This window comes from Epinephelus moara, chromosome 20, assembly GCF_006386435.1.
Source record: "Epinephelus moara isolate mb chromosome 20, YSFRI_EMoa_1.0, whole genome shotgun sequence".
NCBI lineage: Eukaryota > Metazoa > Chordata > Actinopteri > Perciformes > Serranidae > Epinephelus > Epinephelus moara.
Genome location: NC_065525.1, coordinates 15,757,664 through 15,775,711, shown reverse-complemented (window position 1 = coordinate 15,775,711; position 18,048 = coordinate 15,757,664). Strand labels below are relative to the sequence as shown.

General features: G+C 40.7%; 2 protein-coding genes across 15 annotated transcripts in view; both read left to right on the top strand.

Annotated features, from left to right (window-relative positions):
• The window catches only part of mical3a (microtubule associated monooxygenase, calponin and LIM domain containing 3a), an 81,267-nt gene extending 72,495 nt beyond the window's left edge, over nucleotides 1-8,772 (top strand). For all 14 annotated transcript variants that reach the window (XM_050072356.1, XM_050072353.1, XM_050072340.1 and 11 more), the window contains 3 exons: nucleotides 3,687-3,786; nucleotides 6,484-6,557; nucleotides 6,642-8,772. In XM_050072356.1, the coding sequence (XP_049928313.1) occupies nucleotides 3,687-3,786; nucleotides 6,484-6,557; nucleotides 6,642-6,826 (359 nt within the window). In that variant the 3' untranslated portion in view covers nucleotides 6,827-8,772. The remainder of the gene's footprint in view (nucleotides 1-3,686; nucleotides 3,787-6,483; nucleotides 6,558-6,641) is intronic.
• A 2,001-nt stretch (nucleotides 8,773-10,773) lies between these two features.
• The window catches only part of ttc38 (tetratricopeptide repeat domain 38), a 21,174-nt gene continuing 13,899 nt past the window's right edge, over nucleotides 10,774-18,048 (top strand). The window contains exons 1-3 of the mRNA XM_050073311.1: nucleotides 10,774-10,853; nucleotides 15,751-15,828; nucleotides 16,005-16,086. Of these exons, the coding sequence (XP_049929268.1) occupies nucleotides 10,824-10,853; nucleotides 15,751-15,828; nucleotides 16,005-16,086 (190 nt within the window). The 5' untranslated portion in view covers nucleotides 10,774-10,823. The remainder of the gene's footprint in view (nucleotides 10,854-15,750; nucleotides 15,829-16,004; nucleotides 16,087-18,048) is intronic.

The following is an 18,048-nucleotide window of genomic DNA, read 5'->3' as shown; positions in this document are numbered from 1 at the left end:
GGGCTTCAGGACACTTGGATCACTACGGACGAGCAGTATGGAGATATTTTGTGGTTTCAATTATGTGTTTTTGGACGTTTTAATCTGGGGCGCCCAGCCTGCATTAGGTGGAGTTGTGCTGCTACCCCCTCTCCCCTTGGATCTCTGCAAGTGTTGTGAGGACTCTAAAACTTCACCTGAGCCTCCCTCGGCATGGGGGTTAGTAGATAATGGCTGAATTTTTATTTTTGGGTGCATTATGCCTTTAAGGCCTTTACATGCCGGGGACGTGACGAATAATTAAAATAAAGATGCAAAATACTCACCTGCAAATATTGTGCATTAAAACTATTTATACCGGCAGTGATTAGACTTTGCGACAGTTGCTACACTTGTTCAGTATCAGGCTGGAACAGATTGGCACAAGCTCATTATTCAGAAAAAATGATGATGACATTGCCCTCCTCCTCCTCACTTGACAAAAAGAAGAGGCAGGTTATGACCCATTTTACAAAAATTCTATTTTTAATGTATTGGAAATGGTCCCATGTGTTTCTTTGGCTTGAAAAAAAATTGCAATTAACTACTAAACTCAGGACCCACTTGATTAATCATGAGGGATCCAGCTAAAAACAGGTCATGGATGGTCGCCATTTTGAAAGTCCAAGATGGCCACCACAGAGGCTTCGAAAAAAAGGGGAAACATTGGTTTTGGGGTTTGTCACACTCTAAACTTTATACATCGTTTATAAACTCCCCAAAGATTTTGAACGAAGGTTGAAATCAGGACATAGTGAACCTGACTGAGAGTTTAGGACATATTTTAGGATGTCTGTGGGACAGATTGAGGTCCATTATTCATTTGTAGGCAAGAGTAAGGCTATATTTAGGTTACACAAAACCCTCCTTCAAATTATACCATTATCTTGGGCTTGTCAGGCTTTCAGACCTGTATATAATTTACCATGATGTGGATACATTGTAAACTTGGTATGTTAATGTTGGTCCAGTAGGTGTTAGGTGGTAGTCCAGTAGTAGAAAAGCTATTGACTATAGGCTGCAGCAGTTAACCAGGAGTCTGTCTACTACACAAGTGATCAACAAGTCAGCCATTGCCGTGACATTGTGACGTGACGTCTGCTTCGCACAATGTGACTAGTTGATGCCTTAACACGAGGTGAGAGAGCTCAGAATGTTCGACCTTGTTATGAAAAAAAATAACTTATTCATATTCTGTGTCAAAGTACTCGACAAAAAATCGGAAAAAATAAACTGATGTGCGAATGAATCACATGAAAAAACACCCCCAGTGTGTAAAGGTCTTTGCACTTTGGCTCTTGGTGTTGCAAAAAAAGACACTACCATCCAAACTTTTGATACTTGAAACTTTTAATACGCCAGTGTAGCTCTTACGTAAGCATAATTCACCTTTCTCATTCTGAACTGTGAAATCCAAAGCTCGACAGGCATGTTGTGCAGCGTTGCCAGATTTGGCTACTTTTTATTTAATTAGGCGACTAAATATTACAGGTAGTGGCCATCAAAACCAAATGTCATTTCAGTTTATTGCAACCAGGTTGAAACTTGTTTTCTTATTCAGTTATTACTCCTCATAGCTCTGTGATCAAAGACTTGTCAAAGCTACATATATTATTGATGATTTTTAATATTTAATGTTACATTATCCAAAAGACTCTGTAAAAAAAAGTGTCATCATTGTTACTGAGTAACTGTCAACAACAAAAAATCCTAATGAAAATTTAACATTGGACTACTTCTATGATGATTGGGCTACTTTTTGTGAGTCAAATCAGGAGACACTGCCGTATGTCTAGTCGCAGTTACTGAGCTGTGATTGGAGGTCAGTTGTAGCCCAGCAACACACACGTTTGAGCAGCAGAATTCATTATACTTATACGGTGTGTTGTAGATGTAATGCACACAAGCATAGTGTCTCAGGAAATTGAATAATAGGAAAAAAGATCTTTTCTCTACCACCATTCGCATGAAGGGGAAACTACTCTGCTGTAGTGTGTCTTTAATCAGCAGCATGTGTTCTGTTTTCTGTGTAGCCTTAATTAATCGTAAAGCTGCATCCTGCAGTTGTTTTTAGGAATTCTGTCTTGTATCCCTTGACTAATTGTGAGGAGTGTCATGTAATCATAAAACGATAACAAAACTGGGCTGTGAACACCTGAGACGCGGCTGGCTCGCGGGCAGGTTCGTGGAGTGAGAAACTTGCATGGTTTGATGATTTGTTATAAATATTCAAGTCTTACACAAAACAGGGTCCTAAAAAATTAATGGATCATCTGGTTTGTTCCCGTATCTAACACCTGTCGGTGGAAATTTTTGCCTGAGCTTCTAAGAAACATGCTTTTGTGTCTGTGTGTGATCTGGTGTTTTGTTCCTTTATCGCCTGGTACCGGTGGCTCTTCTTTGTGTTGGGAGCCTTGGGCTGAGGGGTGGTAACAGTGGAGCAGGTTGAAATAGTTTAAGAGACGAGAAAAAGAAATCCATTCGTAGGACAGGTTTGGAAACTCAGCCTTGCTTTTATAATTCCTCCTTTGTCTCCACATGCTGTATTCCTCTCCAGTGTGAGCAGCTCTTCTCCAGCTTTGCCTCTCTCTATCCCTTGTCTGTTAATTAGCGAAAGCCACCCCCCCGAGACCACAACCATGCGATTTATGTGTGTACAGTGTTTTTCCTTTTCGTTTTGCAAGAGCCTCCTCTTCCCCAGCTAAGTATGTCACGCTGCATCGAGGTTCGCCTCCTGGTGTTTCATTGAAACCGCTTGGCTCCACCTGCTGCAGTCAGATAAATGAAAAAGGATGCATCGTCCCAGCAGCAGCAGACCTTTCTAAGCATGCCATGTAGACTGGTCTTCTGTGCATTCGGCGGGACTGCAGGAGACGTGTGCAGCTGTTCTGCATGATGCCAGCAGCGCCGAACATGCTTTACCCTAAAGCAGACTTAATAGAGCAGTGTGAGAGCTCCTCTATTGGTCTCAATGATAAGCCATCCCATGAACATTTGACCTTGTAATTGAATATGTAAAGACAGCGGAATAATTCATGCATTTTTTTTTCCACCCTCAAAACGCTCAGCATGAATGGGATGTAAAAGGATTTTCTTACTGCTGGTGGGTCAATATGTGGGCAGGGGAGGATGAAGAATTTCCATTGGGTCCTTGGGTTTACTTCTCTGTAATGTTGTAGCTGCTGATTGGTGTGTTTGTGTGTTTTTCTTTTCTTACTACCCACCCACACTGAAAAAAACAAACTGATAGGAGGAGGTAGTTGCTCCCAAAGAGCAGCTACAATTGACACTTAAGTCCAAACTGGGTAACACAAACTCTCAGCTTTACAACAACAGGTATTGTCCGATTGTGTGTGTGTGTGTGTGTGTGTGTGTGTGTGTGTGTGTGGGTTGTGTGTGCGTGTGCGTGTATGTATGTATTCACAAAAATTGAAACCTGTAGCTCCACGCCATCTTCTGTGCGCCATCTTTGAGTATGGCGTGACTGACCACGTTGGTGTCGAGTCCATCCTTCCACCTCACCGCCCCACCCCCACCCCCACCCCGAGGACATCCTGGCTTGGCTGTCATTGCATTGCCTGTGTCAGTCCTTGTCTGTGTGACATCAGTGTCATCTCCCGGGCCATCTGGCGTCTTACTCCCACTCTGTGCTTCCTCCTTCCCTCCAGGCATGGGCAAGAAAGACGATCCCAAGCTAATGCAAGAGTGGTTCAAGCTGGTGCAGGAGAAAAATGCCCTGGTCCGCTATGAGTCAGAGCTCATGATATTGTAAGTACATTACTAAACTGTTGAGATGGATTAGCTAATCGGTGGATTGATTCATCAAAGGGGCTTTTCATCTCCAGGAAGCATAGATAAGCTGTGATATATTGGTTGCTATGTCAGCTCTTGTAGTAACCAAGCATCTAGTCTGAAATGCCTTCCTTATATATTTATCAGGGTTCCCAAGGTCATGGAATTTCTGGAAAAGTTATGATATTAGAAAAACGTTTTCCAGGCCTGAAAATGGTTTGGCATTAACAGAATGTTTTGAAACCAGGAAAAATTTACAACACATGCAATAATACAGTATCCAAAGTCTAAGACAACATCTAGTTACACTACTGATGGATAGCTAATGTTGAGTGGGAGGCTGCTGCAGTACAGTCATACAGTACAGCAGCATCAGACTGTCTGACCCTAGCTAAACCCCAGCCTGATAAAGTGTTGGCTATTAACAGGTTGCTTATTTACAGACAACACTTAGCATAATGATACCTGGTGATTCAATCAAATCAAAATGAATTACCAGATATTGTGATCGTAATATCTGGCCGCTGTGTTGGGTCATTTATCCACTTGGATGGGAGAAGCCAGAGGGAACAACTTTAATTTGGTGAAGTATTGTGAGCACTCAGGTTCAGGCAAGGTTGCAAAACAATTATTAGATATGTCTATAAAACAGGTGTTTGTTTAAAAATGATTGCATACAAACTTCTACTACTCAAAATTATAATCCTCGCGTGCCAAATTAAATTGACATTTATATGATTTTGGTTTTTACTACTTGAATAAGGGGGTAGGTGAGAATATGAATATATAGTCACTAGGGTGGGCGATATGGCCTCACAATAATATCACGATATTTGAGAGTAATATGACAAATTAGTAATTAAAGAAAATATGGCAACAAAATAAGTGATAAAGTTTTACTTGTCAACCCAACAGTTTGCCTTCAGATATTCAATAAAAACTAAGCAAAAATGATCTCTCATTTCTTTAGTTTGTGAACAACAACAGCAACTCAGAGTGAGACTCAAATTCTGTATACAGTATTAATAGTTCAACAAAATTAAATCTACGTCAAATTACACAATACAAAAAAATGTACCCTGGGATCGACATATATATTAATCCACAGGCGATTTTCTTCTCTTTTAGGAAAATCCTAAATGATCGAGTTGGTTTTTTTTTTCCACCTGGACCTTTATGCTAATGCCATTTCTCCTCTAATCATCACGATGTAACCTGTGACAGGCTGTTATGCCACTATAACTGTTGCACATTCACATATATGTCGTTTTTTGTGGAGTCGGGAGCATCACGTAGGTTTACATTACCAAAGGTTTATGACAAAATCACTCGACGACACCAACTCTTGTGTGTGCATGGCAAGAGAGGAGAGGGACAGATGCTGTGCTGCTGCCAGAGGAGCCGCTGAATGAGTTCCCTCTGAGCAGTAACTCCCTAAAGGAGTCTGAGAAGTCCGGGGCTATTTATAAAACATTCAGGACGCCACAGTTTATTCCACACTACTGAAGCTGCTCGTCTTTTTGGAACCACTGCGGAGTAGCTAATAATTCCGCTTTCAGTCATGCTTGTTGTTGCCGTGGATAACAGTATGACGTCAATATGTCAGCAAGCCAAAATATCACAAGTATCATGATACAAATTTTTCATGTCATATTAAAAATTATACCAGTATTATCGTGAACAAGATGACATGGCATAGCCCTAATAGTCACATAGGTACACATGTATGTGTCAAATAATACTTTCAGAATTTTTATTTGGTTTATAACAATACAATGGCTGTAAACGGTAAACAAGACCAGCATCTAATGTCACACTAAACTGGACTTTGTAAACACAGATTAACACTCATCACCTTCAGATGCAATTCGTCAGGCTCAGCTCTGGTTTGAGCCTAGTCCTAAGATTGTCTTGATAATATACATACAGCAAGCTGTTTTAACATTATTCTCAAAGTACAGCTGGGGCTGATGGGAATTTGGAGGTTAATTTAAGAGCTAACCTTCCATCAGCTCAAGTCTGTCAAGCGGAAAATTTAACCTGGGAGTGGCGCTGCAGGGACATGGCGAGGGATTATCAAAGTTATGAGGATTGATTCCTGGGAGCATGATTGTCTGCAATAGTTGTTGAGATATTTAATCCTGAACCAAACAAAGCAATGAAGCGACCAATAAAGGATATTGTCATCCCTACAAATGTAATGCAAACCGTAATACCTGTGATAAACAGCCCGATGATGTAATAATATTCCATCATTTAAGTACAAGGCAATTATAACCTAATAGAGAGTACACAGGAGATAAAATAATGCTGACTCATTACCCCCTTATTTTTATGATTATTATTACATCGTGAGTTTAAAAAGGTTGTTAGCCCGTATGAAGTCATAATCATTTCTCAACATTACGATATGATGCGTGATCACATTCACAATCCATTTAGAGCAACAACTTTATCACACCCTGACAAGTCATTAAATTGTCCGGCGTTATCATCTCATTGTCACTTACTAAAAGCTTTTAGATGAACTATTCATCATTTTTTGGAACAACTAATAATTACAAACAAATCCCGCCTCGATAAATGAAGGTGCAGCCAAAAAGCATAAACGCTGAACGCTGTGATTCATCTCTGAAACAAACTAAGCACCATTTTTTTATTTCTGTCCCCAAGTGCCAGAGAGTTGGAGCTGGAGGACCGACAGAGCCGACTGCAGCAGGAACTCAGGGAGCGAATGGCTGTTGAAGGTAAACGCGGGAGTGTCACTTTAGCTCTGAATTTTTAGATCTGCTCACTGTCTTTAACTCCTCGTTTCCCTGTGCCTCTCTCAGACCACCTCAAGACGGAAAAGGAGCTCGCTCAAGAGAAGCAGATCCTGAATGAGATGTTGGAGGTGGTGGAGCAGCGTGACGCCCTGGTGGCCCTCCTGGAGGAGCAGAGGCTTCGGGAGAAGGAGGAGGACAAGGACCTGGAGGCCGTTATGCTCTCCAAAGGCTTCAACCTCAACTGGGCTTAACAGGAGCCAAACAATTGCGAGTTGACTTTTGATAGGTCATCTTTGATCAGAATAGTCTGCTGAACACCCGCAGCAGTGAATGTGTAAAGATTCCCCCCACACACACACAAACACTACGACTGCCTCTGACATTGAAGCGGTCCGCAACGTTTACATATCCTCTGCCCAAAGGCAGTCCCAGTTCATCACTTTGCAGTTCTGCTTGCTCCGGCTCTCTGAGGGCGGAGAGGCAAGTACATTTACAGCTTTATCATCCCAGCCTTGAAGTGGATCCTCTCAAACATAGGGGGGGACCTTTGGGAGAATGTTTAAAGACTTGTTTTATTCACGATTATCTAAAGGGAAGAATGCAGTTCGGTCCTGCTGATGTAAAGGAATTGTAAAGAATCGTGTTTTTGTGTATAGCTGTGTAGAACAAGTCACATTTTTCGGCGGATAAGGGCCCTCTCTTTTCCAAAAAGGACTGCTACAGAGGTGCGTTCAAATGCTGAATTGACGCCTCCAGCCTCAATCTCAGATTCTCCTCTTCAGTCTGACTGCAGGACGGACATCCTCTGCTGAAGCTGCCTTTCTACCCAGTGACAAACTGACTTCCTTAGGAACCATAAAGACACCATAAAAGGCTCTTTTCTCTCTCCCCTCACAGAGTGTTTTAGTGATTCAACACTAAGGATCCATTAAATATGGCCATGTTTTTTTCTTTTATGTATTTATTATCTTTGTTTGCTTTTAACAGATAAACATTTTTTGTTATGCATTCACAGGAGAGTGCCCAGAATCTCATTATCTTGCACTTGTGCATGACTCAGATGCACCCATAAGCCATTGCATGTCAGGAATGAAGGCTGCAGGCACATAGAAGAACTTTACCTTGTCCTTGATAGCTGGGACATAGAATACAGAGTTATGCTATACTGTATATGGATATTGAAGCATTTCACATGACTGGATAATGATGGGCCTCTCCTTGACATGCCATTCACTGTATATCACACTGACAGTTCACGTTTACAAATCCTGTCCATATTCGAGATCGGATGTTCATGTTTCCTACTATGGTAGTCAGTAGTGAGTTAAACCAACTGTTGAAAGGATTCATCTTTGAAGGAACTGTGTCTTTAAATTCAGATAAGTTTCCTACCGTGTGTGTCAACATCGAGACGTTATCGTTAATGAAGCCGTTGTTTCACTGTTGTCGTTAGGAGATTAGCGTAGCTCACTCATTTTGTGCCACAGGACTGTCTCTGTTGGTGGATATGCTGCAGTGTCGGAGGAGTACACCGCGAGGACTTACACACTACACACCGCTCACATCAGTATATGGCAGTGTTATCACTTTACCCTTGAACAAGATGCCTTTTTCATTTTCATTCTCTATTAAGTTATATTTTATTTTCCTGAGCTGACTTGTTTTTGAGGTAGTCACATATGTGTATCCCACTGGATCTCAAGATTTTTACTTTTCTTTTTCAAACACTTTTCTACAGCAGGTCCCCAAACAACCACGCAGATGATTTTAAATGGGGCGCTGAAGACATGCAAAGTGCTTTACGAGCAACTTGCATCAAACGGGAACGTCGCGGTTTATCTGGTGGGCAGTCAAATCGAATAGCCTTTTTGACGACTGTAAAAAAAAATCCAGGTGGTCACTGTTTTACAGCACAGAAACACTAGAGGCTATATTTATGACATGGTATGAGCTGTGAATAAAATGAAAAAAGTGACATAATTTTAAAGGTTGTTGTTTTAGGTGGCGTGTGATAAGTTTGACATGATTGTATTGATATTTATTAACATGTGTGCAAAACTGTATTATATGTAAAGAAAATGAATCCTAATTTTTAAACTGTTCCGTTGACACATGACTTGTAATGTAAATGCTTCATGTAGCTAAAATGCATAGGGGTGTTGGATGTATGCTGAAAACGGCAATAAAACAATGCAGTTGGTCTTTTAAGTGTTTGTCTGCTAAAGCCTCTCTTTTCAATGTGTTACAGCTATGAGTGACAATTACAGGATAGAAGTGATGTAATTTTTGGCTGATTTAGGCTAAAACCTGTTTATTTCTGCAGAGAACATGAGATACTGCAGCAAAAATGAGCTGTAAACCCAAATGTATATGTGTATTACGTATGACAGTCAGGCTACATGGGTTGGAAATCAAGTTTTTGTCTGCCTGCCACTATGGCTGCTGAGTTCCAAAACTGACCAGCCGCTCCATAGATTACTAATGTTATGTTGGCTGGTGAATGAAGCAATATAGCAGCAACTTGCATATGTTACCAGCATTTGGTCAGTGGCTGGTGCCAATTTCCAGCCCTACAGGCTACATGGGTTTTGAGACATGGTATATGTAAAGTAGCATATATATATATTTTGATAAATACTCAATAAACCATAGCTACATATGGGACAAAGTTAGGCTGTCTCTGTGACGGAGCCACTGAGGTAGTAGTCTGGCAATGTAGTGTTGCACCTCTGTAAAGGTGCGGACTCAACAGAATACAGCATGGATCAAATTGCAGAGGCAGAGAACACTGACTTTGAGGCCCTCGTGTCAAGCGTAAAAAAAGTGTCCTACATTTCCCATAATGCAACCAAGAGCAACTGCTCTTTAGACCAGGGGTAGGCACCTGTGACTCCAGAGGTGTATGCGGTTCTTTATCCCCTCTTCAATGGCTCCCTGTCACTTCGACAATAATTATATGGAAATGAATAACAGTTTTTTATAGAAAAATAGAAAATTTTATAGTGTGTGGACAGATTTGTTTGCTTTCACCACCAGTGCTGCAAAGTTAAAAGTAGGAACCCTGTGTCAGACCCTCCCTGTTGAAAACTTTAAGTCTTCAAACAGACTGGGATAACTCTGATTACCTCATCAAGGGGGTTATTCAAACCCTCTGCTATCATTATGTCACCAAGGCTAATTTCCTCAGACTTGACAGAGCTCCTTCAGGGCCACAGATGTTGGCTGAATAGTCCTCCTTAGGACAAGTAAACTAACGTTTATGTGTCTAATCAGTGGAATAGCTCTTTAACATTGAAAAAGTGATCGAGAGGCCCCACTAGAGAGTCCTAAAACCTGGAAATGACTTGGCAATTTTGCACTCCCGGTTCCCTTGTCTTGAAGTCAGGGGGATTTTGGTTAGGTGTGTGGTTAACACAAGCTTAAGACACTTTCAGAAAATCCATCAGTAATTACCCCACTGGTGAACTTAGAAGCTTCTATGTGTCTTAAAAAAGGCGGTCACATACAAGTGGTTTTATGAGACTACAGAAAGTCATCACGCTGCGCCACGCCTTTACAGTCTTGTCATGGTGGTGATATTAAGTCATGCAAAATTTTTTATTAACAAACAGAAATTCTCCAAGTCACATGCTGAATATTGCTGAACCTGCTGTTTTGTAAATGTACTTTTTCCTAAGAAAAAACCCAAACAAAACAAACAAAAAAAACCTTGGGTCATGCTGCTGTAGTATGGTTTGTTTATAGCTTAGCTTTTGTTCTTCTGGCGATTGCATTCAGGCTTCAGCAATTATCAAAGAAGTGTTTACTTGTGAAGATTATCTTGCTCAATGTGTAAGTATGGTTAATGTTTGTTTGCCACAGAGTTTATTATCGGCAATAAACCAAGGTCCAATGGAAAAATTCCAAAGGCTTTTTGAGAGTATGCTAACTTCCGCATACAAAAAATGTCATCCCCATGGCACTCGGAAATTAACAAAATAAAATAAGCAAATAAAACTAGGGGGTAACAGCTTGACTTTTTTTCCATGCTCCCCAATAAATTAGTAAAATGTAAACTTTAAAAGTGTATTATTGACAGTATGCGTTATTTTGACACAAATATGTTTTACACGCTTTGTTCACGCACTTATTTTGAAAGCGAGCAAGTAAGCTAAAGTTGACTTCCGGCTTTATTTCGTTTTATTAGCTTGACGCAGCAGCTGGAGTGTGAGTTTGAAAGTTTGGGGAGGTGAAAGTTCCATCTGAATCATGCTGGCTTCAAGTTTCAGGGACTGTAAGGTCAGTGTTGCGGCTTCAGAAAAAGTAGCTACAGCTTTAACAAGATAAATATTTCGGCAAAGAGTTAGCACAAGAGAGGACACGACACTCGCAGTATAACGGTTAAAAATCACGAGCTATAGTGTGGCAGTTATGTTCGCATCAGTGAAAGTAACAGTAAACTTAAGCGTGAGAGGACGTTGTGGGGTGGGTGGGTTTTAACTGTGTTCGCCTTCTGAGTTGACACAAAATGTACATACAGCTAAGTCACTGATTAAATAATGTCCTTCATAACTGTCTGAACTACGAACTTCTGTCAGGACGGGCTTATCTGCCCTTGAAAACTGAGGCTTTATCAGTGTTAAACCCGTTTATTTTGAAGGTTGGTGACGTGTGCACAGTTTTTCTCAGGCGGATTTGAAAGTCAGTGATATGGTGGCAACATTTGTGTAAAAATACACAACTTACACTCATATATACTATTAATATCTGCATCCCAACAGGGAATAGTGAAGTACATGCAACTAAACCAGTCATTGCACTTCATTTTGCAGGAGCTGTCTGGTAGTTAAGCTGCATTCACATGTGCACAGTGATTCAAGTAGTTATTTTTTGTAATTTGTTGGTAGTTAAAAAATGGAACTACAAACAATATTGGGCCATAAAAGGAAAGTAATTAATTTTTATATTATTTCTATATTGCTTCTCTACTGTAATTCAATTTCCTTCGACCAGCCCCACCTCTTTTGCCCTAATGCTGTGAAGGTATGCTCAGGCAATGCATTTATCAGACTTTGTAAACTTAAACTTGAATATTATAGGTCTTGATTAGTCAGGAGTATCTATTATTATTAGGGGTGGGAGGAAAAAATCGATAAGGCATATACACTGCCACACAAACATATATATATATATGTTTGTGTGGCAGTGTCGTACTGTCACACAGTGTCAAGTATTTTTGTATTGTATAAATTACTTATATGACAAATACAAATTAAACTTTAGATAGCCTACTAGAATAATATAATTAAACGCTTTTTAAGTCCACTACATACATTTTGCTGCTGGAAAAAAAATGGCTTAAGTGAGATGAACAGACAGAAAACTTTATCTTATTAGATAAAACAGATGTTGACAAAGTTTTCCTTTGGGGACATCATTTACAGTTAAAAAAAAAAAGGTAATAAATTGCAATATATCGCAGTATATTCAATCGCAATACTCAGTATATCGCAATATATTTAAAGGAAAAGTCCGGTATTTTGCACTTTGAGCCCCATTTCTGGGTTGTTTATGATGAAATAGAGTGGTTAAGACCAAAATTGTGACGATTGCTCCTTTTCGGAGCCAAAACTCACCGAGTGGTCAGCGGTGTTCGGTGATGTTCTGACATAAAAATAGTAGCAAACTGTGGTTTCTGTGATGATTTATTCAACATTTTGTCTAATCCATTGATTTTCTATAGGAAGCCTCAATGTCCATTGGTAGTAATCCGCCACCGGAAACGGAAAGGGGGTTGTTTACGACAAGGTTGTAGTCATTGTAGTCTTTTAGCCCAGTGAAAGTGCCGGCTCGACAGTGCTACGAGAATGAACGAAAAAGTTTTGTAATGAGTTTAAACAACTGCACATTGGATTACTTGTTGTAAACAACCTTCGCAGTACGATGTCTTTGAACACAACGCCAACCTTCTTCTTGTACTTCTTTTCTGTGTCCCATCTTTGCAATGGTTTCCTGCCAGTTGGCGACACCCATGTAAAGGAGATATACACACGGCCATAGACATGTGTAAATCTGCCTGTTAAGCCAGGCAGGGGAAAGCCAAATTCTCAGAAAAGGAGCAGTTGTCACAATTTTGGTCTTATACTGGACTTCTCCTTTAAATTGATATTGTATTGTGATAATATCATGTCATGGATCCTCTGGTGATTCCCACCCCTAATTATTAGGCTACTAGGTACATGTCACTCTTTTGTGGTTGCAGCTAACACCGTACACTCAGCCTCACAAGGTGACCGTATGAACTGTGAAATCAGTATCTTTCTCATTTAGGCTCACACAATAACCAGTTGTGCTTCATCTGTGAGTTACATCTACTGCCCATTATGCATCACTGACTGTTCGCCTGTAACCATAGTCTCTCATAGTCACATTTTCTGATACACACCTCTTTCTCACTTGTGCCTTTCAGGTGTCTCAGTACATGCATTACAGTAGTGCATTTATCCTCTGTTGGCTCAGTTAAAAGCTATGACAGTTAACTCACTGCAAAACTCACACCAGGACTTGTACATGTAGCCAGATAGATTAGGTTACCCACTGTATCTCTGTATTTTTCTGTTATTTAACTTCTGTTCACAAGGCGTCGCTCTGGGTTTACAATCTTGCTTGTCAAACCTTTCTAGTATTTTCTCAACATATCTCCTCTGTGAAATTTTCAGACATTCATCACTCTGGTTAAAATCAATACTGAGAAAATGTTTCACTTTACCAAAGTCTTTCATCTTGAATTTTTCGCTAAGAGCATTTTCTTCACAATCTTCAGTGCATTTTCATCACTGGCAACAATGATCAAGTCATCAACACATATTAACATGATCACTTTCTTTTTCTGTTTCCCTTGTCTAAACACAGTGATCAGTTGGATATTGTATGAAGTGCAGCATCTTGTTCCAATTCCTCCCCTGTATTGCGATATAGGGACTTTATATACACCAACTTTTTGTTTATGCCAGGGTTCCCGCACATTTTATGGACAAAATGTAAAAACTTTTTCATGACTTTTTAAGGACCCATAATCATTTTTTTACCCCACATACCCAGTGTTTTTCAAACATATCAGAGTCAAGCACAATTTCATCTAGTGGGCATACATGTAGGGAGAGACAGAACACAGAGAGAGAATGAAGAAACGTATGTGATGGTACACAAAACGTTGACACATACTAGAGGTATGTTTATTGTCAGCCAAAATGTCACTGTAAAATTTCCATGACTTTTCCAGATTTTCAATGCCTGTTGGAACCCTGGATCTCGCCTCATAAACCCCTGGTCGTTCGTGTAAATATCGCAACCTATCGGTGCATGTAGTTAGGCAGTTTTGACATCCATCTGTTGTAAAACGGGGTTTTCCTGTGCTGCTTTTTGCATCAACACTCAGATATTGCTCTGGTGCTCAGGTTAGAAGTAGGAGAACTGGTTTCCTTATAGTCTGCATCCATCTTTTGAGTGTATTCTTTGGCCACATGTTGTGCCTTGTATTGTCAGATCCATCAGCATTGTTCTTAAGTGCATACCCTTCTACTGTACCTCCTACCTCTACTGCTTTCTTACCCTCAGGCAAATTGGTGAGGGTAAATGTGTCACTTTCTCTCAGTGATTGCATTTCGTCATTCATCGCATTAATCCATTCCTTTTAGTGACATGATGTTACAGCCTCTCTGAATATTAGGGGTACGTTACCCGTTAATCTGTTACAATAATCTGTGTTAGTCAGTACCTGATCGTTCTCCTCACCAGATACCTATGCACTTAAATAACCTGGCTTCTTCCTCACTCTGGAGGGATATAAACTCATGGTCATGTCTGAGCTTGGCTGTTCACCTCAGGCATAGTAACAGGAACTTGGTCCCGAGTACGTCCCAGACTCACAACAGGTTTTGCTTGGTCTTGCTAGCTCAGTTCTTCACCTCAAGGCTATTATTATCTGATGTCACGTCAGTCTGTGTATGTCTATGCTCCAGTGCACCTGTCTGAGCTTCTGCACTTTCCCATTGTCAGGACAATAGACCATGTAGGCTGGGCTGTTCTCGTCATACCCGACAAAGATTCACACCTCACACCTTGAATCCGTGTTTCTCTTGTCCTATGTGTAGGACCGCTGAGGATTTCATCCCAGTACCTAACAGCAGTCAAGGTACCATTGGCTATGACATCCTTCAAGGATATGATTCCCCAGGCCATCACTGGCCCACCACCAACCTGGTCATGCTGGATGATGTTACAGGCAGCTTAACGTTCTCCACGGCGTCTACAGACTCTTTGACGCCTGTCACGTGCTCAGTGTGAAACTGCTGTCATCTGTGGAGAGAACAGGATGCTATTGGCAGACCTGCCAGTTCTGGTGTTCTCTGGTGAATGCCAAACAAGCTGCACAGTGCTGGGCTGTGAGCACAGGTGCTACTAGAGGACGTTGGGCCCTCGTGTAACCCTTATGTTGTCTGTTTCTGACAGTTTGGTCAGAAACATGCACACCAGTAGCCTGCTGGAGGTCATTTTGTTGGGCTCTGGCAGTGCTCCTCCTGTTCCTCCTTGCAGATAGCATAGATACCTGTCCTGCTGCTGGGTTGATGCCCTTCTACGGCCCTGTCCAGCTTTCCTTGTGTAAGGGCCGGTCTCCCGGTATCTTCTGCATGCTCTTTAGACTGCTGGGAGGCACAGCACACCTTCTTGCAACCACACGTATGGATGTACCATCCTGGAGGAGCTGGAGGACCCGTGCAACCCGATTGGGCTGCAGGTACCACCTCATGCTACCAGTAGTGACAAGGACAACAACAAAACTAGAGGAGAATCAGTCAGTCAGTCTATGGGCACCACATGTGAAATCATTCCCTTTTTCAGGTTGTCTTGCTTTTGCCTCTCCATTGCACCTGTTGTCACTTTGATTTGCACCAAAGCAGGTGAAACTGATTCACCTTCCTAAATGGACAGACTTATATCCCTGAAGTTTAACTGACTTGGTGTTATACTGTGACCATTAAGTGTTCCCTTAATTTTTTTGAGCAGTGTACATTTCATCCTAGGGTAGCTTTGCTGTGGTTCAACCTTCTTCAGTGTGAAGTAAATAGTAGCTTGCGACGCTATTCTTTTAAACTAGCTTCTCCAACACTGATCGTGATGCTTCTGTTTCTTACAGGCGTGGAGTGCTGAAGGTCTTCCATTGTCCACCAGCAGCAATGAGGCTTGCAAACTATTTGACGCCATTCTCTCTCAGGTAAAGCCCACATAGCTTTCACTAAAAAAACAAACAAACAAAAAGAAACCCTCTGCCCTCCACATACACATACACATACACATACAGTATACACACTGTGATGTTGTCTGTAGACTACTGTATATGTCAGTGAAAAGAAAATTCCACTTAACATCTCAGTCTTGTCTGTCTCCTAGTTTGTGAAATGGCGGAATGATGAAACCTTGGGAGGACTGGAAGGATGCTTTACTGCAATCAAGGCAGCTGACCCTAACTTTGGTAAATAGATTTGTGGTCAAACATTATTCATTGTTTTGATTTAACCTTTTACTTTACCAGGTCCTAATGAGACATGGAACCTCAGGCAGCAGCACAGTTAAAATTATATATAACGAGGCAACAGTGAATCAGTGTTAAAGTTCAGAGTAAGAACACAAGGAAGGGATGAACGTAACGGTGCTAAATTTATCCACTGCTAAAATAGCCTAATTAAATATGACTTTGACCCCCTACACTTTAAATAAACACAGACGAGGTCAGTTCCTCAAAGTCCTAGATCTAGTTAGAGGGAGCAATAATCATAAAAGCTTATCATCTCTCGTGCTTTGGGGTCATTGAACAAAGGAAAATTTGGCTAGTCATAATGAGTCATCTCGGCACATAAACGGAAGCGACCATGACCTGTGAAGGCAAAGTTCATGCTCAGCTCAACAGACACTTTCCAAATACACCTTTTTAATGACATGATTTCTGATATGTTAAAAAAAAACCTAGGTGCAAATAAAGCACAGGTGTGATTTATACATTACTAATGACCTCAATCCATTTGGGGGAACCAGCTCCAGGTATTCAGTGGAATGACGTACAATTTCGGAGCTGTTGTATAATTAATGTTATAGTTAGACCTGTGCTTTTCCTGCTCTAACAAGTCAGCATGTCTACTGTGCCTGTATAACATGATGAAGCCTTGGATATTTAGCAATGACTCTCTGTGCTGTCATTTATTTAGCAAAACCATTGACCTGTTGGCCTTGTGAAGCAGAGCTTTATCAGTACCTGTCTGTTAAACGAAGCATCTGTGTGACTTGTAATTGATGTTATAGATGCTGCTGTTTATCACCATGTGTTGAGTTTGAGCTCTCATCAAGTGTTTTAAATGTTTGATGGTTGTTCATGCAAATGAATCAAGCTGTTGTTGTGTGGGTTCAACAATTATTGATGCTCCCGAGGACTTAGAGGCTGCTTTTGACTATAACTGAAAATACAGGATCAGACCGTTTAAGTGTTGTCTGTTATGGTTACATAAAGAAAACAAATTGAGGTCATTTAGGTTTAAGATGAATAACAATATTATCATGAATCATAGTTAAAAGAACTGAATATTTTTTGAAAAGTATTTCACTGCTAGACTGTCTGTGCAGTAGAAAGACACACATACTTTTGAATTTGGTGCCATATGACCAGAGGAAACAGAGGAGAAAGACTGTGGCATTTCTTTTTGCTCAAGAGGTAGAAAACCTGCAACTTCCAGAATGCACTGCACCAGACCAATAAATGCTCCAGCTAGTACAGTAGGTGATGTAATGTGAACTCGCCTGTTTGACACAATGGCTGCGGGGTGATAACAAATGAGCTCATATTACACTAAAATGGTAAGCTAAAATGCAAAAATGGGGAGGTACAGCCTGTAGTTTGAACAACAGTCCGAAAGCCAGAAAAACCTGTCAATAAGCAGAGTTTAGCCGGGAGTGATCCGGGCACTGGGTAGATGGAAGGAAGTTTACTATAGTTCATTCACACATACTTCCCACATTATTATGATACAAAGCGTGTTGAAAGTTGGCCAAGTATCAAGACATTGCAAAACAATGTATTTGTCAAACAATATTTGGAACTATTAGTAACTTTGTAACCACCTAAATATTTATTGTAGCTGTTGTTGTTGTTGCAGATTAATTAAGATGTTGGACAGCTGGCCTTACAGAGATTGTTTTAAGCTGTAATTGGAAGGTTTTGTAAAAATAACCCTGTGTCATAATTGCTGAAACTGTCACATCCACTTGAGATAGATAATCTGTGGAAAAAATCATACTCGTCTGCCTACTCTATTGCCTCTCAGAGCCCCTACTGCTACACATGAATAACAACTAATCAGAGACGAGGAGTCAGTTATTTCAGTCACTGCTCATGATTTGCGGTCAAACTGTCAAACTAGGCAGCGCTAATCAAATATGAATCAAG